Source organism: Furipterus horrens, unplaced genomic scaffold, assembly GCF_987537825.1.
Source record: "Furipterus horrens unplaced genomic scaffold, mFurHor1.1.pri manual_scaffold_11, whole genome shotgun sequence".
Classification (NCBI taxonomy): Eukaryota; Metazoa; Chordata; class Mammalia; order Chiroptera; family Furipteridae; genus Furipterus; species Furipterus horrens.
Window position 1 is genome coordinate 3,950,034 of NW_028327181.1, and position 27,134 is coordinate 3,977,167.

General features: G+C 48.0%; 1 protein-coding gene across 1 annotated transcript in view; it reads left to right on the forward strand.

Moving 5' to 3' along the window:
- Nucleotides 1-8,691: 8,691 nt before the first annotated feature.
- The window catches only part of ATP2A2 (ATPase sarcoplasmic/endoplasmic reticulum Ca2+ transporting 2), a 45,255-nt gene continuing 26,812 nt past the window's right edge, over nucleotides 8,692-27,134 (forward strand). Inside the window, 5 exon segments of the mRNA XM_090291871.1 lie at nucleotides 8,692-9,366; nucleotides 10,002-10,019; nucleotides 10,109-10,191; nucleotides 19,283-19,387; nucleotides 22,714-22,852. Coding sequence (XP_090147997.1) covers nucleotides 9,249-9,366; nucleotides 10,002-10,019; nucleotides 10,109-10,191; nucleotides 19,283-19,387; nucleotides 22,714-22,852 — 463 coding nt within the window. The 5' untranslated portion in view covers nucleotides 8,692-9,248.

Below are 27,134 nucleotides of genomic sequence, written 5' to 3' on the forward strand. Positions count from 1 at the left end.
CAGATGGCTAGTTTCCTGAATGCTTCCCTACAATTTCCAAACGGCGCTCTTTTGAAGACCTGCGATAACATGGAGTAGTGCAGGTGGACGAACAGAGCAAATTGCAGGTGAAAACGTACCTCATGTCTGACACGGAAAAAGTTGCCTCTGATCGTATCGTGAGCCTGAAATCTGAAGTTCAATTGCCTGTGGTCAGATCTCTTTCAATCCTGGTGCCTGCAAGGCCCCCTGGCCTTGGCTGGCTGGGAGGCCTAGACCTATCTTTTCTTAGATGTCCACTGACATCTCAAGTTTGTATCCCCGCTTACCATGGGCACAGCTCGCCCCGTTTCCCTTTCTGTGTGTGCACACTGTTTTAATGAGGCGATCTGAGAATGTCTCTCTCCTGTTATCACTGGTGGGGAAGTGAGCAATCAAACCCTCAGTTTAAAACTTAGAGGTGAAATCAGGTCAGCAAGATGTGTGGCACTGAGGTGGCGCCCCGCAAGGGAAAGACTCTCTCGGTAGCTGGCATTGTTTGGGGGCTTGTTTGCGTTGCTGTGCAGTCGTAATGGAAAACGAATAAAAATAAAAATCCTGGGGCCCGTTTTGGCCAGCGCTGGGGAAGTTAATCCCGTTGTCCTGGCTGCGTTCCAGCTCAGGTCCCTGCATTGGGCTGGCGGAAGCCTCCCAGTGCTGTTCTCAGCCAACGGGACTTTCTGCTTCGCCTCCCTCTCCGCTCCCTGTGCAGTGAATTCAACAGCTGTCCCTTCCCCACCCCAGGGAGGCGACGGTCCCGCAGGACTCAGGAGGAGCCCCAGCCAGCCTGGGAGATGTGCATGGGCTCACAGACTCCTTTGCATTCAACGTTTTTAGAAATCTAGTTTCCAAAATCCTATTTCCTCCAGTTGTTATGCAAATTTAAAATGTCTCTATCTGAAACGTGTCTCTACCTGAAGCACTTAAAAATTTATCTTCTTTCCATATCATACATGGCTTTGTCGCTCCTTTTAATTATTGTGCAAATGTTTTCCCCTAATGTTTAAATCTTTCGCATGGGACATTCATTGCATTTCATGGTGTAAGGAATGGATCCAGTCTCACTCTTCCTCTTACAAAATCATCTATCCTCAACACTTTATTGAATGGTGATTTCTAATTATGTGGTTTCAGCAAATGACTTCACCTCTCTGAGAATCAGCTTTCAGTATCTGGAAAAATAGGGACGATAATGATACCTACCAGACAGGCTTATCCTGAGCACGGAACGAGACAGCCTTGAAAGCTCCCAGCACATTGCATGCCTGGCAAATGCATGTTTAATAAGTGACGTATTCCTTTGCGTCTCCTTTTCTTCTTCTCTGTGTTGGACTTTTTTTTTTTTTTTTTTTTTAAGAACTCTTGTATGTACCACTGACCTCAAGCCTACCTGGACGACCAGACGTCGTCTACCCCAGGTTATCCATTAGGAAGTTGCTGAGGAGAAGGCCTGGGAAGAGCGAGTGGGGCGGTGAATTCGTGCGCCTTGAGAAGACCCATCCGGTCGACACGTGCGCTTTCTTGGCTTGTGAATGACCAGGCTGTTTCCGCAGCCCCCTCTCTCCCCGGGTCAGAGAATGGTCTTAGGAGTCTCAGAATGCCCCCCTCCACCCGCAGCCATGGTCAGCTCTTTGGGGGAAATGTGATTTTTGAGGACAAAGCTCCGTGGGGGGGTTGTTTTATTTTGGGGGTGAGTAGGGGGAGGAGTTGGCCGTGCATGTGCTGCGTTCCAGGAAGAGGGAGGACTCCGCTCTCCTCCGATGAGTCATGGGAGAGAAACGACTAATGTTTGCAAGCATCTCCAGCCCAGCCTCTGCCTTCTCCTACCCACCCATCCCCCGCCTGTGCAGATGGGACCCACCAGAGGAGATTCAAACGTTCAGCCTGAAGACTAAAGCACAGGTCTGGGATGGAAAGCAGCTGAGAGAAGGGGGGGCTGTTGTCTTGGACGTACTTCTGGCCTCCAGCCCGTGGGACGCAGGACAGGAGCCTACAAGGGGTGGGTCTCTCTCCCAGGGAGGACGTGATCTGGGTGGTGTGGGAGGACCAAGGGAATGAACAGGGCTGTCCAACGGGGCCTGCGGGAGCGCGCGTCTGCAGAGGAGAAAGGAGCCAAGGGGCTGCAGGAAGGAAGGCAAGGGCAGGGAAGCAACGGGGGTCTTGCTGCTGAGAGAAGCCGGGAGCTGCTTCTTTTCAGGGGGAAGGGGAAGGCTGAGCAGACTGGGGAGGGACAGGAGCGGGCGGGTTAGCTGGGACAGGACCCTCCCCTGAGCCGCCCTGGGGCCTCCTCCCACGTGGAGGGGATCAGGCTTGTCAGACATGTCCCCTTCCTCCCCGTCTCCGAAATCAGGAGAGCATCACAAGGTGACAGGAGGGCAGCCAACCTCCTGGGACCTTTTGTGAACTATCAGGTAACTACAGCAGGATCACAACAGCAGACCCAAACATGCTACCCCCCTCCCCCGTTTTTTTCTATTGTGGGACATCATGGGAGTGAGCCGGTCAGCTTGGGAACAAAGATCCTATTCTAGGACTGTCCACTGCAACCCTACCCACGGCATTCACAGCCCTTGGTGTTCTGCCCGAAGGAAACTCTACCTGCTCACTGCGCTGGAGCAGCAGCACCTTGGCAGCCAGCAGGGACGGGAGAGTCTGAGCAACTCATCATTTGGAATGAAAATCGCATTTATTCACTGTCCAGTTTTCTGCCAGGCTCAGGAGCCCTGTCACGGCTGCATTAAGCATTTCACCGTTTAAGGTCTGAGCACCTTGTGGGGGGCGAGGGGGCGGGGTAGGAAGCAGGGCCATGCGGGAGAACTTTTGAAATCTTTCCACAAAAATCAAAGAACAAACCGACTGGAGAGAAAAATAGCTGCTATATTTAAACTACATTATCCCATCAGCGAGCTATGGTTCTGAACACCGTTCCGCAGGACTTTGGCACTGCTGCCTGGGTTTCTTTAGTTTTCTTTCTTTTTTTTTTTAATGCTAACATTTATTTTTCCAGAGCAGTAGTGGCAAAAGGAAGTGCAAGGCCTCATTAATTAATTTGGTAGATACGTACTGCGCACCTTCTATATGCCCTGTACTGCGCTAGGCACTGGGGACGCAGAGTCAATAAGGGAAACTGAGTCGTGAAAGCAAAGAATTGTCAGGCGTTCATTCATTATTTTGCACCTCTTAATGGGCACGGCCCCTGTTCTCCTGGAGTTTACAATCTGGTGGAACAAGACAGACAATAAACAAGTGACTGGGGATAAGAGCTACGGAAGAGCGAGAACTGGGCCTCTGTCTGTCCCTTGGATTTGTCTTCTGCCCTCCATGCTGCTGTTCTCAACTCTGAATATGCAAATGAGGCAAATTATTCACGGCTCCCTTCTCAGGGGAAGGTGACCAGCCTAACGCCCCCACCCTCTGCCTGTCACTTTCACATGTGAGTCCACGCCCCAGTCAAGTGGAAAGGTCAGGTAGGTGGCTGGGTATAGGAGTCTGGACTTACAAACATGGGTGTTGTTAATAGTTCAGTGGCATGCAAAGCAATGGGCCAAGGGAAGCTCAGGGAACAATGCCAAGTCCTAAGTCCCAAGCCATTGCACATTTCAAGTGGAGTAGAAAGAAGATCAGAGGGGTCTGGAAAAAAGGCTGAAAAGGATCAGCCAGAGAAGCAGGAGGCAAACCCAGATGAGGTGGGACTCACGCCTTCCCCTTGAAGGATGATTAGGGGCTCACTGGGCAGATCCAAGTGGCAGGAAGAGCCTGAGCAAAGATACAGATTCCTCAGAGAGGTGGATATCTTTTGTTTGGCCCGCCCCAAATTTAGTCCCTTCCGCCTGGTACCAGCACCATGATTTTCCTTTGGGGTGTTGTTTTCCAGGTATGGGTCCTGAACTAGCAGATTACCATCACCTGGGAACTTGTTAGAAATGCAGATTCTTGGGCTCCATTCCAGATCTACTGAATGATAGTTCTGGAGAGAGGGCCCAGCAGCGTGTCTTCACAGACCCGCCAGGCAAAGCTGGTGCGTGCTCAGGTTTGATGCCCACAGACTGCTCCAGGGGACCTCTTCTTCCCTGTCTCGGTCCATGTCATTCAGGTGGGGCTGAGCACAGCCCACGCTTCAGTGGGGAGGACATGTGACCCTGAGAAAATAGTAGGCCTTTCCATCTATGGAAGTTGCTAAACTTGGGGAACTGCGGATTGGAGATGCAGGGTCCGTGTCTGCTGCCACCTGGAGAGAGCCCACCAGAGAGCAACCAGCTAAGGTAGGCAGCAGAGCCCAGAGATGGAGATTCTTAGTGGCTTTCTTTGAGCGCCTGGATCAAGCTGTTCTCAATCTGGAGTCTAGTCCCAATAAGTCTCTCTCTCTTTTTCTTTTTTTTAAGCATAAGTCAGTTGGCTTTTTGACACGGAGCCATCAAAAGAAATGCTTATTGATGGAGGCAGGGAGGCAACTTCTGGAAAAAGATATTCTGTGAAGTATGGCAAATTCTCAGATGTTAAAGTTATATATTGTTGGTGGGCATGTAGAAAAAGCGGTGGTCCAGAGGCGCTGGCGTGTGCTCAGTAGTAATGCATGTCACGCCAAACGGGACAGATTGCTGCGCACGGATTACCGGAACGTGGGCTCAGAGACGGCTGTAGGCAATGGACCCAGATCCTAGCAGCACCTTGGAGAGTCCTCTCATTAACGTCTTAGAGACGAGGAGAGAAACAGGGGCTAGATAACAGTGCAGTGCACTAACATCCCATCATCACCTTAAGCGACTTTAATTTACATAACAAAGAAGTTAAATTGTGCAGGCAATTCTGCCCATCACTGCAGTCAGCAAGCCGGTGTTCCGGAGTCAGTAAGCGAAGGCAAACAGCCTTAGGTCTTACCTGCCTATCATGGGAAACACCTTACTGTGTCACTTTCGAGTCTTGTACATAAAAGTATGTATTTTTCATATAACATGATTTTTAAGTCCAGCCAACTACATCAGGTTTCAACCCCCAAAATGGGCTACCTTAACACTGTAGGGGCAAGTATTATGGGAGAAAAGGAAGCAGGAAGACGCCTTATCAGATTTTCACTTTCCTGACTTTGAAACGTATAGTCAAGTCAATTTATAGCAGTTGAACAACTAACGCTAGTTGATTGGTTATATTCTGATCTGGAATGAATGTCTAGATGTTCTATTGGATAAGGACATAGAAGTCCTAAGTCCTGCGTATCACATTTGTGTGTGACGCAAGCTGGGACCTATAGCTACAGCATCGCCTGAAGGTGAAGACTCTAAAAGGCCACAACAGACCACAACGATGGGCCCAGAGGAAACAAGAACATTCCACTGTAGTCACAGTTCAGTGTCTGGGTTAAAAGACATATCTCAACAGTTCAAGGACACAATGGGAAGATTTAAGGTGACTGCAGTTCATATGTACAGAACTCAGGTTTGAGCTGATTGTTAACACAAACCAACAACGTGAGTGGAAAACATCCAGAAAAAAGGTGGACAGTGTGAGACGGGGCCCAGACTTGTGTGTCCTGTGTCTCTGGGACTGGACAGCCAGGATGCTGAGGGGCTGCAGACTCTTGCTCCAGGAGGAACAGCTCAGGGACCACGCTGTTCTTTTTAGCTGAGAAAAGAGACTTTCACAAAGCACAGTAGATATCTTGAAATGCTCAAAGGGATCTTGCACCAGGGAGGAATTAAACTTACGCGGAGTTGTTCCAGAGTGCCAAACAAGAAGCAATGGATGGGAGAACCTAGTGGGAGGCGGATTTGGCCCAGGATGAGACTGCTTTAATGATGAGAGCGGGCCAGATATGGAACGGACTGCCTTTTGCGAGCTCCATCGCTTTACAGGACAGCTACAAAGGGTTGGGAAACTGGCTCTGGCCTCTTTCTCAAAGCCACTCTTTATACTGGGCCTTTTCTCATTTCTGTCTGCCTAGCTTTTTAAACTAGCCTGCTTAGTACCAGCTAATGTCCTCCTTTATCAACTCCTTTTGAAATTCTTTGATCACATCATCCATCCTCCTGAATTACAGTGTCTCTTCTTTTTTCCTGTCCCTGTCCTCAATTAATAGAATGTAACTGCAATCGTTGGTGGAAAGTGAAGTGTTTCTAAAAATCCATCCTTAGTTTAACCTTGTGAACAAGAAGCATGTGTAGTTCATAAAATGAGTTAGACATAAATGTATTCCTAGATCAGAGTAACTAGGTATTTCTGCCTTTCAGAGGCTGACTTTATGCTCAATTTTGGCAACTAACAAACAACACGTTTCAGAGACACAACGGGTGGAGGAGCCAAGTGTATGATTGGTATGTGACGTAGAAAGGGCTGACCTCAGGCTAAAAATCCCAGTTTTGGTTTATGGGAGTATGCCAACCTTCAATAACTAGATATTGCAAGGAACATTCTAGGAGGAGGAAGACAATGCTTTAACAGTACCAATGTGAACATCTACGTTACTTATCCCTGAGAAACATGTAATATCCCCTCGCTCTGTTTTGGTTTGTTTATTGGAAACTGGCTGATCTTCACAGCCACTCCCAGGAGGCAGGTAGTTCAGAGGCCTATTGATTTCACAAATTGGGAACCAATGAACGTGAGTTCAGCAAAAGTTTGCGGAGGCCCTCCCGTGGCAAGGCCCCTTTGCTAGTCACTGACAGTTCAGGAAGGGTGGGACTCTTTCATTCACTCAAACAGTAGGCGCTCAATAGATGCTGAGTGTATACCAGGGTCCGTACTGTATCCTGCGGTTGGACAAAGCTTATATCCTCGTAGGGGCAGGCAGCTAAAAACAAACGTATGATATCAGAGATAATAATAATGTGGTAGCGAGGCAGGGTGACAGGGTAGGGTGGCCACTGCAGTCAGCCAAGACATGTCAGAAGTGACATGCAAGCTCAGATCTGACTGCCATGGAACCAGGCCCTTGAAGATCTGGACAAGGGCATTCAGCACGAAAGCCGAGGTGTCGGGAGCCCCTCAAGAAGCTCATAAACACACCAGAGACGCTTACGAGCCCAAGCGCAGACGGGGCCCCGGAAGAGACCCGAAGTCAGACGCCCAAGGTGCAACGACCTCCAGGCTGAGAGAGGTTAATCTTCCCGCCTGCGGCCCTCCCACTGTTGCTGAAACAGAGGGGACGAGAACTCGGAGGAAGAATCGGTCAGAAACGGCGCAGACCCGATCTCAGGGGGGCAGGAACCGCCAGCCCTCCGGAACCACACCCCCACCGCGCCGTCCCTGTCCCTCCTGGAGGCGGCTCCCGTCCTGTGACCGAACCAGTTTCCACCTTGCTTCTCTCGGTGCATTTTCCTACGCTAGGCTTGTTTGTTTGTTTGTTTCGTGTAGGGTTTGTTGGTCCTTTTCCAAGTATCAATCCAAACCGCATGCCAGCCTCCACTCCTTGGAAATAATTAAATGAAATGGCGTGCCCCGCGTTCCCGGCTGGGTAATTCACGGTGATTTGCATCTGCTGACGGCACGGATCTGCAGTCCTGCCATCTGGGACGGCGGAGGTGATTCTCGCTCTGCTTTGGCACCTGTGGATGCTACACTATTTCCGCCAAACACAAAAACGGAGTAAGGGCCCCACTCCGCGACACACTCCCTTCGGCACGCCGTTCTCTGTGCGGCCGGTGCGTTCGCCCTTTGTGCATGAATTCAGCTGCAAAGGTCCCTTCCCGTTAACTAGTCTAACGTCTTTATACTGCAGACGTCCCTTTATCTTGTCACCTAGGTTTTGTACAGATTTCAGGGACTTAAGAATAGACTTTGAGTTCAAGTCCCCTTTTCGCCTATTGGAGGAAGTGGGCGTCCAGAAAAGGGCCCCGATTTAAATGTCCAAGCGAAGCACCTTCTGGCACCGATCTCGCTGACGCGATCAGCTGGCGCAGGAGCCTAAGCTGGGTCTTCCATGCAGACATGTATCAAAGGTCGTGTGGGCTGTTACAAATAAAACAAAACCTCCTCCTCCCTCCCCCGAGTGGGAGCTCCTCAGTCGGGGCGCAGAAGCCGCCGGGGAAGGGCCGATGTGCGCGCGCGGCGGGGGTGCGGGATGCGGTGTTCCCCAGACAACAGGAGGAGGGATTTGGGCCGGGAGGGAAGGGAACTGCGGAATTCCTCCCCTCGGCTCCGGAGGGGGCGCTCTGAGAGAGACAGTGGGATGCGGAGCGCGGCCCTAGAGGCGGAGAGCGAGGGGGCGAGCCAAGGACACGAACCCGCGCGCGCTTCGGGAAGCCCCGCGAGGACCGCGTTCCCGGGTTCCCTGGCTGCCACCCTGGCCCGAGGCCGACCCTCTAGGGCAGGCAGTTCCCTCGGAGCAGCGAGCGCAGGGAACCCACCGTGAGCCCTTCCACGCCCCTGGATTCTAGTTCTAGGGGTGCGTGGGGCGGATGGGACTGAAGCGCGCCGTCCGCCAGCCCCGCCGTCCGCAGGGCGCACGGGACGCGCGCCGCGCTGGGCGCCCAGGATCCGGGTTCCCGGGGGCGGTGCGCGGAAGGGGGCGGGGCCTGCGTGCTGGCGTGGGCGCGAGCGCGCCGGAGGGAGGGAGCCGGGGGGAGGGGGCGGGGCCGCGCCGCCCGCGCCGCGCTGGGCCCTCTCGGCCAATGAGCGGCGTCCACATGCCGCGGCGGCGGCGAGAGGGGCGGTAGCGGCGGATAAATGCTATTAGAGCAGCCGCGGCGGAGCCGTCCCCGACGCCACCGCCTTCTCCTCCGCCGCAGTTTCCTCCGCCGCTGTCGTGCGTGCGGAGCTGAAGGAACAGGGCGAGGGCGCCGCGCACCGCCCCGTCGGCCAGCTGCCCTCGCTCCCTCCCGCCCTCAGGGGTCGGCCAGGCGCCCCTTCCTCCGGCCCGGGCGGGGCCGCGATCGCCTCGGGAGAGCGGGGAGGGGGCTCGGGGGCCGCGGCCTGCGCTGCGGACGGGCGGGCGGCTGAGGGCGAAGGAAGAGGCCCTCTCCTCCCCTGAGGAGAGGAAGGGGTCGCGAGCCCCGCGCCGCCCAGCTGTGCCCGGGGAGGGCGCCGGCGAGGGCCGGGCCACCAGAGGGGCGGTTGTCCTGCGGGAGGGGGCGCGCGGTGATTCAGCGCCCCGCGAGGCGGAAGCGGCCGGAAGGAGAGGGGGAGACGCCAGTCCGCGCCCGGGCGCCCAGGGTGGCACGAGCCCGCGGTCCGAGGGCGAGGCGGAGGCGAGGAGGCCGCGGGCACGGGGAGGCGAGGCCGGCCGGGCCCCCGCAGCCATGGAGAACGCGCACACAAAGACGGTGGAGGAGGTGCTGGGCCACTTCGGCGTCAACGAGAGCACGGGGCTGAGCCTGGAGCAGGTCAAGAAGCTCAAGGAGAGATGGGGCTCCAACGGTAGGCGGCAGGGACGCCGCGGGCCGGGCGCGGGCCCGAGCGCCAGGGAAGATGGCTGACCGGGCCCCACCTCGTGGGTCTCGGCTCCGCGCCCGCCGCGGGCTGCGGGGCGGCTGTGCTGCGGGCGGGGGCCGGCGGTGCGCCTCCTGGTCCATCTCCTGGCGGCCCGAGCCCTTGACCTTCCGCGCACGCAGCCAGATCGGCGGCTGGTCTGCAGCGGCCGCCGGCCCCACGGAGGGAGGGACGGGCCTCCCGCCGCTGGGCTGAGCCCTGCGAGACATTTTCTCCCCCTCGGCCGGTTTACGGGGCGTCGTGGTGGTAGAGAGGGCGCCCCTGCGCCGCCCGGCCCCGCGCGCGGCCACACATCTGGCAGAAGCGATGACAGGGCTGAGCGGCGCCGAGATCGCACGCGCGGGGGTAGACCCGGGCCCTGGCGGCGGCAGGTGCCGCCTGTGTCCCCGGGGTCCCGGCTTTCCTGAAAAACGGTGGCAGGTGGATGTGTATAAGTATGTCTTTCAAGGACAGCGGTCACTTTTAGCGATTCTTTTAGGAAGGACGCCGCTAAATTTTTTTTTTTTTTTTTTTTGTCCCCTCCTGCTTGACGTGCTGCCTGGCGAATTTCTGCATTTGTACAGAGTTACCGGCTGAAGAAGGTAAGTCATCTGCAAAGGTTCTTCCCGGCTTCTGTGGGTGCTGATGTTAAGGTGACATTGACCACAGATGCGATGTGTGTTCCTAACAGGAAAAACCTTGCTGGAGCTGGTGATCGAGCAGTTTGAAGACTTGCTGGTTAGAATCCTACTGCTGGCAGCATGCATATCGTTTGTAAGTATCAAGCAGTTCATTTTCTCTAAAAAGCTGAGACTATTCTGTGCAGGAAACACCAGGAAATAGATGAAGTCTGTTGGGTGAGAACATCATATTTGCAATTTTCAGCAGTGTCTCCATGAATTTTTTTAAAACCCAGGTGTTTTTAAGTGACAGATGAAACTCTTGAAGCCATTTGCAAATAGAAAATAAACGGACGCCTGACATGTACGGTGCAGTTAGAAATTATTCTCTAATGTGGCAGGATCTTGTGAGTTCTTGTGCTTTATCAGCTTTTAATCTCAGAAAGTTCTTTATTGGAAGGTCTTTTCTGTTTGGGGCCCTTCCATTGTGTAAAATCAGGCTGAGAGGATGTTGGGCTCTGTATAGTCTGTAAATAGAACTTACAAAAGGAATATTCCAGCTGCTCTCCCGTCCCGGTAATGGCAAGGTGACAGTCGTTTCTGACGGTGACAAGAATGATGACGGTAGTGATGGCACCACTGTTGACCAAATTTGGTCACTGACCTTTAGGGTGGCATACTTATCTAAATTGGATCCTTGTCTTGAGTGACTCCTGGGTTAAGAGAACAAGGTTCAGAACAGTCGGTTCTAGATCTTTAAAAAAAAAAAACCAACCCATAGTGTGTTTTTCTTGTTCTGTGCGTGCGTCCCCGCGTGAGTCCTGTATGGTTGCTAAGGAACTGGTGAAATGCAAAGAACGGCAGCAGCAGGAAGGTGGTGGGGGCTGGTGAGGATACTTCTGGGTTATGAACATCTTTTTCTCTGTTCAATACTCATGTTTTTATGGCTTTTTTTCCCTTGGGCATGGACCTCTTGGTGGTTTTCCTAAAAATGGTCATGACTGGGACACAGATGTTCCTAATCCCGACGGCACGAGCTGCCTTTTGTTCTTAACGTATTTTATGCTTATAAAGACTGCGGTGGTAAGCGAAACTCACCCAGTGCTGTGCTCCTCTCCGTCTTCCCAAAATTGACACAGCTCCAGGGTTTCACTCTTGTATGTTAGCATGCACGCGAGCCCCAGGGATCTACTTATACCTGAGGCTTTATGACGACCGTTCCACAGGGGCCGTTTTGAGAACGAAATAAAGGAAGTAGTGGTCCTTAACTTAGGTGAGGGAAAAAGTGGAAGGAGGTGAGCTTTTTTTTGGAGTTAATTCTGTACACAGCTTCTGCCGTGAGACTTTGCCTCACCACGTTAGCCAGGTGGTGTGTAGCCATTAACCAGGGCTCTTTTCAGGGGTTTTCACTGAATAGAATTAAGAGTGCTATATCAGACTATTCAACATCCTGAATTAATTAAATCAGCCTTATCTCTTGGACGCCTGCTTAATTAATTTTACCCCTCAACAACCCCTGCCCCCCCCCCCCCGTAAATGGCTGCTGCTTTAACTAGTTAGGATAAAGGAGTAGATTTGTGTGGTTAATTGGTTTCAATATGTTGCCATGGGGCCAACATATTTGTGCTACTAGAGTAATATTTTTATTTAAGTTGGCTATATGATTCTGCAGTAGTCTTTGCTTTGAGAGTTAAAATACTAGGGTTCAGTAAGGTCATCAGGGACCTCTTAGAAGTTGATCAACCGGGGTGTACAAGCCAGAGATAGAATAAACTTCTATTGAGTTATTCTGTGTATGAGACTTAAGGCGCTACTCTAACATCAGTGGCATTATTTCCAATAAACAAGCTCTTCACTATTTGGGTTGTATAGTATCTCTTGAGTGATCAGTTTGAGTGACTATATTAGCATTTTGAATTAATGATGTGTGTGATTTTTACTTTGAAGTAAGTAGTTTATAGTTCCTAGGCATTTTCATATGGGTTTTTAAATAAATGCTTTAATTGTGTTGTGAGGTAGGATGTTGGTTTTTTGTAGCTTTATAGACCTGTGTTTTGAAATTGAAATTAGAGTTGCCTTTGAGTAACTGCTGGGTGTTATTGCTTAGGAAATGAACCATGCTACAGTTTTCTTTTATGGGTTCCTATGCAAAAAAATAATATGTGTTTAGGAAGGATTGTTTAATTTGATTTGTTTAATTAAGAAATTGCGGATATAAAACCTGTTAATTTTCTTCACATGCGGTTGGCACTCCTGCTACATCATACTTGACCTTTTCCTTATTTCTTTATCTTTCAAAGGAGCACTGAGTCTTTTGTGGTAGTCAGTTTATTCCTGTTGAATAGGAAAAACTGGTAAAATATTCGTGTTCTTTTGGAGAAATGAATAGGTAGTTCTAAATATATGATAATCATCAGGTTCCACTCAAGTTAAAAAGAAATATTAGGCTTTAGTGATTTATTTCAAATATCAAACTAGATAGTAAACTGTTAACCAAGTTAATATTTTCCTGTGGCAGAAAGTAGGAAACTATTAATGTTTTACACTTGTGACCTGTGGGAATAGTTTAATTCTAATATTCATTAAAGTAGTTTATTTTAAAGGTCACTTGGATTGGAAAAAGTGAGCTGTGTATCTCCTAATGTATATGAAATAAATTAGAAATTCTTTAACATTCAGGACCTTCTCTCCTTTGATTTTTGACTTTCTCTGTCCTTCGTCACCAACTCTGCCATTCATAGAACACATCATGTGGTTGCGTACCTGGATTCTCCTCTTCTGTCTTAAGCTATTTTGTTAGGTATTGGGTTGGCCAAAAAGTCTGTTTAGTTTTTTCTGTAAAATAAAAGACACATTTTTTAAAAACTATTTTTTTAAAGATTTTATTTATTTACTTTTAGAGAAAGAAGTGGGGGAGAAAGAGAGGGAGAGAAACATCAGTGTGTGCAAGAGATATATCGATCGGTTGCCTCTTGCACACCCCTCAACTGGGGACCTGGCCTGCGACTCAGGCACGTGCCCTGACTGGGAATCAAACCAGTGATCTGTCAGTTCGCAGGCCGGCACTCAGTCCACTGGGCCACGCCAGCCAGGGCTGAAAGACACATTTTTCATTTCACCAGTAACTATTGATTTGGATATTCTGAGTATGTGAGCTCTCTCCCGCTATTGGCTTCTCGTGGGCAGAGGCCAGGGGGCTGCTAACCACCTTCCAGTGCACAAGGCAGCCCACAGCACAGAATTAATTTGGCCAAAACGTCAGTAGTGCCAAGGGCCTTCACAGACCACTTCTGACACATTTGATCAGCCACAGCACCTTCTCCACACACTGCACAGGTCATTTTTTGCGTTTCAGCTGCGTTTTTACCTTTCTTGAAATAATAAAACATGCCGAAAACGTTACGTATCTTCTTCCATCTTCAGTATTAAAACTGCTACAAAAAATTCACTAATTTTGATCTTTTTTTTAATCCTCTGATATGACAGCTGTCACAATACAGTCTAACAAAATAGTTTCAAATGAAGTTAAAGGCAGCTGTGCAGTACTGGAGCTATTCGGAAAACACTAAACTTTTTTGGCCCACCCAGTATTTATTTACTACTTGGTGCATGGCACAGACACTGGCAAAAGAGTACAAACAAAATAGACGAAGACTCTTACCTAGAGCTGATTTCTAGTGGAGACAGACAAGTAGCACATATCAGTGGAAGAGTCTGTTGGACTGTGATAGTGCTGTGAAGAGAAATTAAGTGGAGGGGGTACGGTTTCAAATGGGGTGGTCAGGAGAGACCTCTTGAGCGGTGACGCTTGAGGCGAGAAGGAGGTGGGCGCACGGACCCTCTGTGCCTTGTCCGCCTGGATCATAGAGTTGTCCCCAGTGACCCCATCTGCGCAAGTCCCCCTGCCCCCCAGCTCCATCCCCACCTCAGCTGGTCAGCGCCACTGGAATGCTGGTAGAACCTTCTTCCATCTCAGCACTTCAGCTCCTCACTCACTTGCGAGTATTTGTCTTGTGTCCCTGCTGGACCCTTTCAAGGGGTTCTCCGTTGCTTTTGGAGCCTAGATCATTGCTTCTCCTAAAACAAATATGTATTTGGATGAGTTTGTCAGTAACATTTTCAAAATATTAAAGATCGGTAATTTTTGGTTTTCTCAGAACAGTATATTTAAGGAATGTTTGATATGTAGTGGTTTGAAAATGTTTTCTGTTTTCTTCTAATTTCTTATTTAAAAAAAAAAAGGTAAAATGGGCAGTTTATTAATTGGTTTAATTAACTTATTTAGAGCCTTTCTTTAAAATACAGTGTGAAAAGTGAAAGTATGTGTAGTTTTTTTGCCCTTTTTTAAAAAAGAAGGTTATAGTCTCAAGTCTGAAAGCATTGAGGAGTGTTTTCACATAAGGTTTGTGTTGGCATCGGAAGAAAGTGTAGTCTGATTTACATGTTTTTTAAGTTTTGAAATTGATTTTGAATATTTCTTAAACATATGACCTTCTGTGATTTAGGTAGATGTGGTGAATGTTCATTAGCAAATTCCTTCTGAAGTACATACTTACTGCTGGCACTCAGTACATTGAAGGGATTTTCCTTAGGAATTAAAAAAAAACTAGCTTTTAAGGCTTCAGGAAGACCTGAACAGTTATTTTTTTTTAATTTTTATTTATTTTATTTTTGAATTCTGGGAGTTGAGTGAACTCAAAAAGAGTCTGGATGCTTTGCTAGAAATAAATGATAAAAGTTTATTCAAGGGTCTTAGGGTTTGAAAAATGGAAACACAGCCAGGCAGTGCCCAGAGCGTTCTGAAGAGGAAGGAAACGCCAGGAGCTCTCTCAGTACTCAATCCCGCCTTGGCAGCCTCTGCGTCGGGCCGGCACGATGGTTCTCTGGGGGGCGGGGGGGCGGCGTGGTGACGGATGTCAGGTGACTCGGGTCCAGGAACACTCGTCCTTCCTTAGTCCTTCAGTGGGTGATCAGAGGACTCTGGAGGCTGGATGTAGATTCAGGCACTGACACAGGACTGGGAGGTTAAAGAGTTCAAGTTCCCAGGCTGGTTAAAACAGGAGTACAAGCCTTTCCTTAGGCCTCCAGGTACTGGATTTTAGTAGTTCTGCAGCGGCCTCGTTTTACTCGCTCGCTCCCTTCCTCATGAGCCCAGGCTCTGCTCGGAAGTGAGTTCCCAGGCGCTGTCTTCCAAACTAGCGGTGCTCCCAACACCGCCAGGAGTGGTGGCTCACGGTTACAGCGCGCTTGCGGGGCTTTAGATGGGTAGTTTTATTTAGTCCCCCGCGAGCGGCTAAGGGAAGGTTTTGTGTCCTCCCACAGCCATGGAACCAGCTCAGAGTGCTCCTCATCCTGGTTAACGACATACGGAGGAGCTTTTCAGAGACAACAGACAAGAACTGCCTAATTCACGGTTTTTTAAAAAAGGTTTTATTTATTTTTAGAGAAGGGAAGAGAGGGAGAGAAACACCCACGTGCAAGACACCCATCGGGTGCCTCTCGCACGCCCCCAGCAGGCGACCCGGCCCGCAACCCTCACGCGTGCCCTGGCTGGGAACCGGACCGGACCTGCGGCCTTTGCGTTTGCAGGCTGATGCTCAGGCCGCCCAGCCACACCAGCCAGGGCCATCTTTCTTTTTTTTAATGGCTGAAAAAAATTTTTTTTACCCCAGAAAATTGCCATAACATTTAAAGGTGATACGTTTTTCATTCTTGGGAAGTGTTTAATTTCCATTAAAAAAATTTTTTTGATGTAAATACAAGTGAGAGCCCCCAAAGGAACTGCAGGTTTCTAAGTGTACAAGGAGGAATACAGACCCATGCCCTCATGAAAAATGTGCTCATGATCACTCATTTTCTTCTAATGGCCTCATTAGGAGCTCAGCATGTTACCCACCACGTCAGCTCACTGACTCTCAGCACCAGGACTGTCTCCCTGCTTACACCCGGACATGCCTTTGTACCGTGGATTAAAATTTACCTTTAAAATCTGCTCTCCGTTGTCCTTCGGCTCTCCTGTCAGATGTCCCTGTGCTTAGAGACCAGTCTCACAGGGAACAGGAGCTGCACTCTCTGCCCTGTTTAAGCGGTTTAAATTGTAGTTGAACGTTCATTAGCAAGTGGTTACTTTGAATGGGATGGGCAGGTTTGAAACTTTGAACTTGCTGGATAATGTAGCCCCAGAAGACATGTCATCAGCTGTTTCAACAGTGCGGAGCAAAGGGAGCAAGAAGCTGTGTGTGCCTCAAGTACACTGCATTGCCTTTTCTTCCGCTTCCCTTTGATGAAGGTGGTTGTCTCTTTTTGCTGTCCTAGTGTTTAAGTGCATATACTGCCCCTTAGAGTCTTATGTCTTAGAGGCTGTATGTGAGGTTTTGTTTCATTCATTCATGGATCTGTTTAGTAAATACATAGTGAACATCAACTGTGTATAAGGGATCTAGGCCCCTGGGGGTACCTCAGTGAGCAGAAGGCCGTACAAACATAATCTTCTGTGCTTCGCCTATTCTCAGTAAAGACTTTTGAAACATCTCCCCCTTTGTCCTGTGTAAATATATTTCGTGTAACTTCTGGAAAACTGTAACTGTGAGCTGGCTGTACTGTTATGCTAGTAGGACACCTTGCATTTTGGTAATAGTGTGTCACTCGTCCAATTCCACTCCTTTCCTCTACCCTCTTCCATCTTCCCACCCACAGAAGAGAGGTCCCCTCCTCAGTACAGCCAGACCGTGAGGGCTGCCACGGTGTGATCTGAACGTGATTGACTGGATTGGTTCTTCCCATTTAATGAGATATGGTTGAGCTTCATTTTGGGCTTAACATTTAATTCTTTGGGTTATTTGTGGTTTCAAAATAGACATTTTTAAAAGTATTCAGGAAATTGTCGCTTGTTAATTTTTAATGGTTCAACACCGTCTTTCTACCTGCTAGTCTGTTATCAAGCAGTAATTAGTAGATATACTGTAGAGCTTTCAAATAACTGAACACCTGTGTTTCTTACACATGAACATTCGCAGTCATGGAGTGGGAAGGAAGGCTGCTGCCTTGTGCAGACTGGGGTTATCATACTGGTAATGCCGCTCATGCAGAGGAACTGCACATTTCTTGAAAAGTGTACGTTTACGTGGCTAATTCTGTCCCTGCTGCCTCGTCTCTCCGTCGCTCCAGCTGTGAGCGGAGAGCGCCCCAAGTGTGTTCCTCAAGGTAGCTGCCAAGAGGGAAATTCATATCCGCCTTAACAAGGTGTGAAGCTTATCTTAGAGTTGCTAATGCCTCACTGACCTTTTGAAAAGGTCCTGGTTACTCTTCAGGTCTCTTTCTCCCCCCAGAGCTCACTGAGGTTCTTTTTTCTGATACGCTGTCCTTGGCAAATATTGGGAGGGCTAGTAGGAAAGCGGCTGTGATCTCGCGCCTCTCAGAATTTATAACTTCCTGGAGAAGCTCTCGCTTTGGCGCTAGGCCTGGTGTGAGCACCAGGAATGCTGTTGAAAGCCTGCGGCCGCCCTCGTACTCCTGTTTCTGCTGCCCTGGGTCAGCGGCTGTCGGCGGTGACGGGCCCCTGTCAGGGCCTGGTCCTGCTGTCCCCTGCTTTGTCTCCTGCTCATACTGGTATTTTTTTGGTAATTCATTGTTACCCTCTTTTACTTGGCAAAATTCATATTGGGCCTTGCTTCAGCCACCTTTCTGGTGGTTTGCTGTTTGTGTAAAAGCTCACTTTGGAGCCCTGGCCGGGTAGTTCAGCTGGTTAAAGCATCGTCCCGAAACGCCAGGGTTGCAGGTCTGATCCCAGGTCAGGGCACGTACAAGAAGCAACCAGTGACGCATAACTAAGTGGGACAACAAATCGACATGTGTCTCCCTCCCTCTCTTCCTTTCTCTCTTTAGAAGTCAGTGAATAAATTTTAAAAAATAAAGAAATGTTTCCTGGTATATTTAAAAAGCTCACTGCATAGTATTTCACTAAGTACATAGTCAGATGGCTTCCTTATTGCCATAAATGATTTCTGACAATATTGAAAGTATCAGAAACCGTGCTTTTATTACTTACTAAATAGGTCTTTTAAACAAAAGGTTTTATTGTGAAATATGCAAACATTTTAAGCAATATAAAAAACAAAGGCAAATCTTAGCTCCCAGACTGAATCATTAGATACATTTAACACCCTTTCTGGATTGACAATTTTCCACAGAAACTATTGTAAGATTCATTGCATTGAATTCTCTTTTACCTTAGGGTTGCTCAATTATGATGTACATCATGGCGCTCTTGTAGCTTCTACATCTTAAAGCAGTGGTTGTGTGATCTAGAAGGTAGTTCTCTGCTCATTTTTCTTGGGGTGATACTCTGTGTCCAGGTCTAACATTTTAGACTCAGCGTTATTTGTGGAACGCTGTCCTGCTGTGCTGGATGTCGTAAGGAGCATAACCATCAAATACGTTCCTGATGATGGGACAACCGTGCAGAGATTCTGCGACAGCCTTGAGTAATACCAGTGAAAATAAGTGGGGCATTAGCAGTGTATATACTCTAAAATTTGGGGTTAGTGATTAAGTTATTTTTATTATGAATTTATGACACATGATATTATTTGCTCTGAATATTATTCAAATCAACAAATTTGCTGATTGCCTTTTACTTTAACAAAACTAAGAGTTTTAGGTGTTATGTCTTCTGAATATGGACATAGAAAATGAATGGTATTTATTTCCTTGTAAGTATTTTATTTGGATTTAAAAAAAAAAGATTTTATTTATTTACTTTCAGAGGAGAAGGGAGGGAGAAAGAGAGGGAGAGAAACATCAGTGTGTGCAAGACACATCCGTCAGCCACCTCTCACCCCCCACCCGGGGACCTGGCCCACGACCCAGGCCTGTGCCCTGACGGGGAATCAAACCTGCGACCTTTGGTTTCGCAGGCCGGCTGGCTGGCAGGCTGGCAGGCTGGCACGCAGTCCAGTGAGCTGTACCAGCCAGAGTGGATTTTAAAATAGAATTATTCCCTGACAAAATAAATTGGTTCTTAAGGCTATTGTCAAGAAATTGTATAGTTTCTGTTCTCAAAAAATAATTTTGAACAAGACACAAGCTGGTCCTTTATGTCATTGCGTTTCGCCGCTGTTTGTTCTAGGGATGCTAAGAAAAGAGATTTTGTGTGTCTTCGTCCCTCAGGGCCGCCGCTTTTGTCACACGGTGGCGCTGAGCCTGAAAACACACTGCAGCTCTAACACGCGCCGTTTCTGTTTCAGGTTTTGGCCTGGTTTGAAGAAGGCGAAGAGACCATCACAGCCTTTGTGGAGCCCTTTGTGATTTTGCTGATATTAGTAGCCAACGCAATTGTGGGCGTGTGGCAGGTAAGCCAGCAGTCCCGCGCCACTCGGTGTCAGCAACTTCTGTGACTTGAACTGTGTTCATCTTTCTGTTGTCTGTTTTTTCTGGTGTCTTGACTAAAAATGCTTCTGGAATGTCCAGAGAGTGCGTGTGTGTGTATCTCTGTGTGTCTCTGTGTTTATCCATCAGTTTATTTAATGGCAGCATACCAGGCCTCTTGTGCATGTACGCTTTGCTCACAGTAGCGTGGAGTTAAGAACGATGGATGAGACAAGCTAAGAAAAACCAGAAAATTTAAGAATCAGTATCTGTCTTTATTTCCTTGCTGCTTCTTGTGAAAAACTTAAACTCAATGTGATTTTTTAGTCTCTTTGGATTTTTGTGTGTGTGTATGTATGGAGGGCAGTTAGCTATAGCTACATTATAAATGTTATAAGAACAATATTTATAAAAATTGCTTAAATCTTACATTGTTTTCCTTTCAGAGCAAACTCCTGGCTGTTTTCCTTCAGTTACCCAACCTTTTCTTAACTCATGGAATGGAAGCTAATTTTATTTCAGTAACAAAATGGGATTTCTTCCTCCCGGTCCCTCGCCCTCCCGACTCACATAATTGTCCTGCACATGCCTAGTTTGGGGACTTGCAGCTTTTCTAGGGCTGTTCGTTGATTTGTTTGATTTTTTTTAAATTATATATTTTAACAGACTCTGACACTAATACTTCAAATCCATTTTAAATATTGATCTTTGGGGTTTTTGATGGATATAGTCATCCTTTTGCGGACTAAATAAAAAGGAGTGCATCTGTTATTCTTTAAGTGGAAACTTCTGAGCTTACTAACAAATGTGATGATCCTTATGTGGTGGGCTCACATAGAAAGACGGCCTATACTTTTTCCCCTTACTTTGACTTCTGTAAAAAAATTTTGTTTATATTTAAGTTTAAATGATCCTCTTGTGAATTATTTAGGCAAAACAAACAATGCAGAGCATTAGATTGTTCTTCTCAAGCTAGTAGTACATACTTTTTATTAAATAATTTATTCTAGTTATGTGGTAGATCCTTCACGTACATTCCCATTTCTTCCTTTCAGTCACCTTGTAAGGCAGATGCTCTTCCCATCTGCCAGATGTGACACTGAAGTTCATAGTGATTAAGTGATTTACCAAACGCCACACACGTAGTACTTAGAATATCTGGAATCTAAATCCAGGCACAGGCTGGTATGAATTGCAAAGTAAAATTTTATAGCAGTTTTCATAGAACTTCTATATTTGTTGCAGTTTTAAAAAAGAATAACATTCTTAGCTCTTACATAATATACACAATGATATGGGCAATACCAGAGGGTTGCTGCCTTCTGGAGCTGAGGAAAGTTACAATTATAGTGTAAGGTAGTATTGGGAGGTGGGGGAGGCACATATTTCTGCCCAGTGACATCAAGGAAGGCTTCTTAAAGGAGGCGCAAGCAGTGGGGAACTTCAAGAAGCAGTTTTATGGGTGGAGGCGGGCGAGAAGGCTCCTGAGTGACGTGAGCAGAAAGGTCCAAGTGTGTGTGAGGAGTGCCACTTAGATCAGTTTAGGTTTGCGTGGAAGAGGTGGGATTTGTAAACTTAGAAGGTTTTCTGAGTTATCCTTTTGTTTGTAATGAGTTAGGTATATTTGCAGTTCTTGAAATTGAACTGTTTTTGATGGAACCTATTTAAATCTATGATCATTATCTTCCCTTCCCCATCCCCTATACTAAATATTCTTTTTGATAATTTGAGTTGAGGGGAGGGCTTTCTAAGTGATTTTAATTGGCATTTTTGCCCTCGGTGTCTTTTTAGGTTTATGCTTCTAAGTTACATGTACCTTTGTTAGTTTTTAGTAGGAGCAAAATATAGTGCTCCTGGGATGTTTCCTTAACTCTGCCTGACGTGACTTTGATGAGGGAGTGAAAGAAGTAGAACTGCCATAGTTCATAAGTTTAGGGGGGGAATGTTTTTGTGGAGATACTAGTTTCGAATTTGTAATAGAATTCTGAGCATGGTTCCTATTCATTTACAATATCAGTAACAGTTGAACTTAATCTGAAGGACCTTTTAGCTGTGACATTCATTAGCGTTAAGTAGTCTAATGTTTGTAAATTATAAAGTAATACAGATGTACTCATTCTTTAAGCAGATCTGGTATGGGATTGAAATTATCACAAATTTTCAAGATTTAAGGATTCCTGTGCTTTTTCAGAGATGCATACATAGAAGATGAGACACGCGTGTCGTTAGCTTTCCGTGTTGTGTCAGCTAAATTCTCAGGTTTACAGACTTTGCACAAGAGACCATAATTCTTCCAGCAAGGTGTAAAAAATGAGGTCATATAGGATTGAGCACAAGTCTAGCACAAGGTTAAATTGAAGAGCTTTAGATCTGAGCACCAAAGTGTGAGCAAAAAGAATCTTTTTCTTTGTCCACTGAGCAGCCTCGCTTGGGCATGCAGTCTGTAGACTTGCTCCTTAACTTCTCAATTGCTTATTATCCGAAAGGAGAGAAGACAAACTCGGCACACGAGGTTTTCTGTCTCTCACTCCCTTCCCTCCCTCCCTCCTTCCCTTCTTCCCTTTCACTTTCCTGTAGCGTTTTTTTTTTTTCAACATGACTCATTTTGATTCTATATCTTTCACCTTGAAATTAGGAAAGGAAAACTATGACTAAGTCTTGACATGTCCGTGTGTAATAGTATGGGAAATGTGGTATGGGGCCAGCAGTGCAGGGACGAGGAGGGAGGTCCAGCCGTTTATTGGCCTTCACCACTGGGGAGAGATTTCTGACATCTGGGAGACATAACGACTTTCTTAACTCATCATTCATGGCATTTACTTTGTGCCAAAACGCAGCCTAAGCATTTCGCACGTACTTGTAAGTTCGCACAGCCGTTAAGGTGGGCACCAGAAGTGTCCTGGCTTTGTAGGCCTGTAAACTTGTGTGCTGCGTACGTTACCCACCGTCACAGCTGTCGGTGGGGAGTCCGGACTGAGCCTAGGCCGTCAAACCCAGGGCTGATTTAAATAGTGTGGGCGGGGTGTCTGGGTGTGAGGTCCGTGCGTCAGGTGCTTAGGGATGGCGGGCACATTGTCCCCGTTATGATTTTCATCCCCTTACCCTTTGTAAGGGGCTTATGTTTTAATTCTGAATGTGAACTCAGAAGGGCCTAGTGTTTGCCACCTTAAAGTGGGACTTGTTTACTACAACTGCCATTGATACACTTTTGTGTCTTTTTAGGTTAGAACTCGAAAACTGGATGCCTTGGGCTAGAAAGCAGTGATAGCCATGTGATCGCTGCTCTTACCTTCTGGTTTCTCCCTTACAGGAAAGAAACGCTGAGAATGCGATCGAGGCCCTTAAGGAGTACGAGCCCGAAATGGGCAAAGTGTATCGGCAGGACCGGAAGAGCGTGCAGCGGATTAAAGCCAAAGACATCGTTCCTGGCGACATCGTAGAGGTTGCTGGTGAGTTTGCTGCTTTTGTTTTATTCTAGCTCGTGTACCTGAATGCTTTCCTTTCTCAAGGCTCACAATTAAGTGTTTTTAAAACTAGATTCATGTATCAGTTTTAGTGCCATCCAGACGAATCAGGTTTTCTCTAAAATTTCAAAGTGTTTTCCCACCTCCCTTCATGTTATTGATATTTTTTAAACAGGTATTTTTGAATTACTTGTGCTTATTCTGGTACATTGTAGCACACTAGCACTAGTGAGATCATTCTAATTTGACAGTTGTCTGGCATTTTGTTAGAATATTAGTTGATGGCTACATAGCTTTTTATTTTGGTTCTTGGCTTAATGGTTAAGTCATACTTGCAACTGTCAAATTAAGTTGCTAGGTAAGGGTTATTTCATGGCTCTAAAAGCCCTGATTAAAACTATTGTCACATCGCACAGAGCCAGGGCCCTAAAGGGGGGCCTCAGAGGTCGCACGTCCACCGCAAGGCCGGAGCTTTCCACAGGCCTCATGGGGGCTCGCTGCCTCCTTGCGCCGGGTCAGTGCCGTGTTTCCAGGGGGCTCGGCATGGCCCTGGCGCCATTCAGAGCAGTCTGGTCCGTTTGCTGGAGAGTCATTACATTGGATGGTTCAGGTCATTGCAGTTGTTCCCACCCTTCCGAGCTCGGCATGCTCATTACTTAGTTTCTTTGTTGTGGATTGTCTCCTGTTAATGCTTTTACACTGATCTGTGGGGAAGGTGTGCATTGACTTTATTGCCTGCTCGTTGTAATAAGGGATTCTGGGGGAGGCAGGAATAAGGGGACCTAACGGTAGTGGTGAAATAATACAGAGCAGAGTAGGTTTAAAAATAAATAAATGATAAAGAATTCAGTGAGCTATATCTGTTGACCTGTGCTGTGCAGTTTTGGCCTCTAAAAGGAAATTGCGTTGTCATAGATATTCTGTCCTCCATAGTTTTTGTCATCCTTATTCCAGAAAAGGAAGAGCGTTGCCTTTACACCAACACATTGATTACTTAGGACTGGAGAGGGCTGTGTAAGTGATCTAATAGCTTACTTAATAGTGTCAGCAAAAGAACAACTTGGAATGAAGTGTTTTGGTCATTGGTTTCAAAATTTTTGTTTTGACATAATTACAGACCTACAAGTTGCAAGAATAGTAGGGGTTCCTGTTATAGCCTCTCTCAGGTTCTCCAGACTTGTCTCATCAGGTGTACGCTATCATCTCAGTCTTACACGTGTTTGTGTGCACTGCCTGATCATAAGTTGTAGGCACAACGCCTCTTTGCTCCTAAATACTTGAGTTTTTCTTTTTTTATAAAATCAAGGGCATTCTCTTAATATGACTCCAGAACACTGATCAAAATCAGGAAATTGATAAAACACCACTATCTAATTAACAGGCCTTACTCAGATTTTGCCATTTGGTACAGTGGATCTTAGAGCAAAGGGAGGGGTTGAGGCGTCTGGCAGGACTGGGGAGACCAGGGCGGAGTGGGGTGCCGGAGGCGTGGGCTGCTCTGACAGCCTGGGCAGGAAAAGCGCGCGCGCGAGGGCTAACGAGCCAGTGCCGCGGCGTGAAGAGCAGTGAGGGGACGGTTGGGAGTTTCTGAACAGTGGCTTGTATGCAGCGGGGCATAGCAGAGTCATTTGGGATACTCTAAAAGTTTTTACCAGTCTCTATACAAAATATTAACTCTGACTCTCTTGGCTTGGAATTATGTTTACGTGTAGGTTGAACAGTGAGCCTCAAATTAGATGCAAAGCACCAGGTTTTGAGACTGAGTGGGAATGGGAGTAGAATGTGGAATCAAAGATACTGGCAGGGTTTCTAGTTCCGGTGACGGGTGGTGACAGCGTAGTAACAGCGGGAGGAAGTGACGGAGGAGAGCTTGTCTTACAGTTCTGCACATACGCAGTGCGTGCAGTCGTAGATGACATCGCCTCAGCACGTGTGCGGGGTTCTGCTTGACTTTGGTGTTTCCCATTTGCCAGCTTCATCTGATGCTATCCTCTTCAGCCTCTTAGTAATGTTCTAGGAATTATTATTCTAATTCGGTGATTGCAGCGTATTTTGTGTCTGTCTGAGAAATTGTCCCCAAAGCATCTGTCTTTAGTTTTCATCCGTAGATGGTATTGCTAACAGCGTCAGAGGAAAGTGTCACCCTGATCCTTAGGCCATCTTCCCTCTGGAAGAACTAACCTAAGGCCAGCGTCTGGTCAAGGGTGGGGTTTGGCCTTTCTTTGCTTTTCCTCTGAGTTCTGGTTCCGCCGTGTTTCCCGTCTCAGGAAGTCACGCTGCCCACCAAGCTGACTGAGAGGCACCGAGCAGGTTTCCTGATTCTTCCCTCTTTTCTTCTGTCGCTAGAACCTGTTGATTCTGTCGCTCACATTCTGTGTCCTCAGGCCCACCATCACCTCACGTGGGCTCTGGCCTCCTTTGTTTTGTTTCATTCAGTTCTCCACACAACGGCCAGAGTGGTTTTCTGACGGTCACGGCGTTTATTCACCTGCTACAGCCTGTCAGTGGCTTCCCTGTTACACCTAAAATACACAGTCATGTTTTTACCTAGAAGGCTGTGCACTGTGTGGTTCCTGCTTGCTTCTGTGATTTCATCTCCATGCTGTGCCCTGCACTCCAGCTACGCAGGCCTCTTTATTCGGTGTTCAGTACCCCCAGGCTCTCCTGGCCGCTTGGGCAGGCCAGGCAAACTTTGTATGGTGTGCTCTGTGCCCCGCGCACAGGGCTCATGGTAGCCACGCGTGGTTACAGCCCGACCGACCAGTCGTTGCCTCTGTGAAATCCCGCCCCCCGTGTGTCGTGCTCTGTACGTTGTGTGACAGGTTAGGGACGGACACGTCATGATTGACCTGTACTGTGTGTGACCAAGATTTCCAGTCTTCGGGAGTAGGCCTTAGCTTTACTTGTTTATATGGTGGTAGAATACCCACAGTAAAAAGTTTACCATTTTAACCATTTAAAAAAATATACTTATTTTTGGAGAGGGGGAAGGAAGGGAGAAAGAGGGAGAGAAACATCGATGTGCAAGATAGGTTCCTCTGTTGCCTCTCACGTGCCCCCAGTGGGGGACCCGGCCCACAACCCAGGCCTGTGCCCTGACTGGGAAGCGAACCGGTGACCTTTGGTTCCCAGGCCGGCGCTCAATCCACTGAGCCACGCCAGCCAGGGCCCATTTTCTAACCATTTTTAAGTGGCTAGTTCCATGGTATTGAATTCATTCACACTGTTGTGCAGCGACGACCACTGTGCGTCTCCAGACCGTCTCCGTGTTCCCAGAGGGCGGTTCTGCCCCAGTTACAGAACCATCCCCTCCACTCAGTTCCTTCAGCTCCCGGCAGCCGCTTCCTCCCTTTTGATACTTCAGAAAATGGAGTTTAATATTGAAAGGTGAGTTTATATCCCTCATCTGAGGTGAGCATATTTACTACGAATAGCAGCTGTTCTGAGCAGCGCACACAGCTGAAGGTTCTAAGAAGTACAGGGCGGCAGCCGCGACGGTCACAGGCGGGAGGAGCACGGCACGGGCCCCCGGCGCTGCTAGTGCACCGGCCGTGCGTGGCGCCGGGAATACCGGGGGCACCTGGGGAGGACCGCGGGTGTCTGGCCGCGGGGCCGCACGCCTGAAAAGCACGGACTAACACTGGACGGGAGCTGTAATTGGGGACTTAGAGAAAAATCCCATTCTGTGTTCCCCTGTTTCTGAATCTTTTTGTGAAGTGTGCGAACAGGTCCTGATAGCTAACACTCAGGCCTCCGACCCCTGCCCCGCGGGGTGCTGATTGCCAAAGGCACGGCCAGGCTGGGCCCTCGGGTTCTCGCATCCGTACAGCTCTCCTTGAACGTTCCCGCTTCTGAGGGGTGCAGAACAGCGGTGATCGTCTGGTTTTAGATAGGTACAAGCGTTTTACTTAGCACTGTTGTTACACCACTAAGCAGTGGGCCCCGAAGGGCAGAACTGTGTCACACTGACCACTATAATTGTTTTTCCCTTAAAGGTTTTATTTATTTTTAGAGGGAGGGGAAGGGAGCAAGGGAGTGAAGCATCGGTGTGTGAGAAGAAACACCGCTTAGCTGCCCCGTGCTTTTGGAGGACATCTGAGAGGATGGTTCTGCTGGGCTGGGCCGGGGGGGTCTGAGTGGGAGATGCAGGGGGTTCAGGCAGGTAAAGTCTAGATGTTGCTGTGCCCGCTGCTGACCTTTCCCAGGGGACATTGTGTGAGCATGCATAGCAAAGGACTGGGAACACCAGAAGTAGCTAGACTACAGG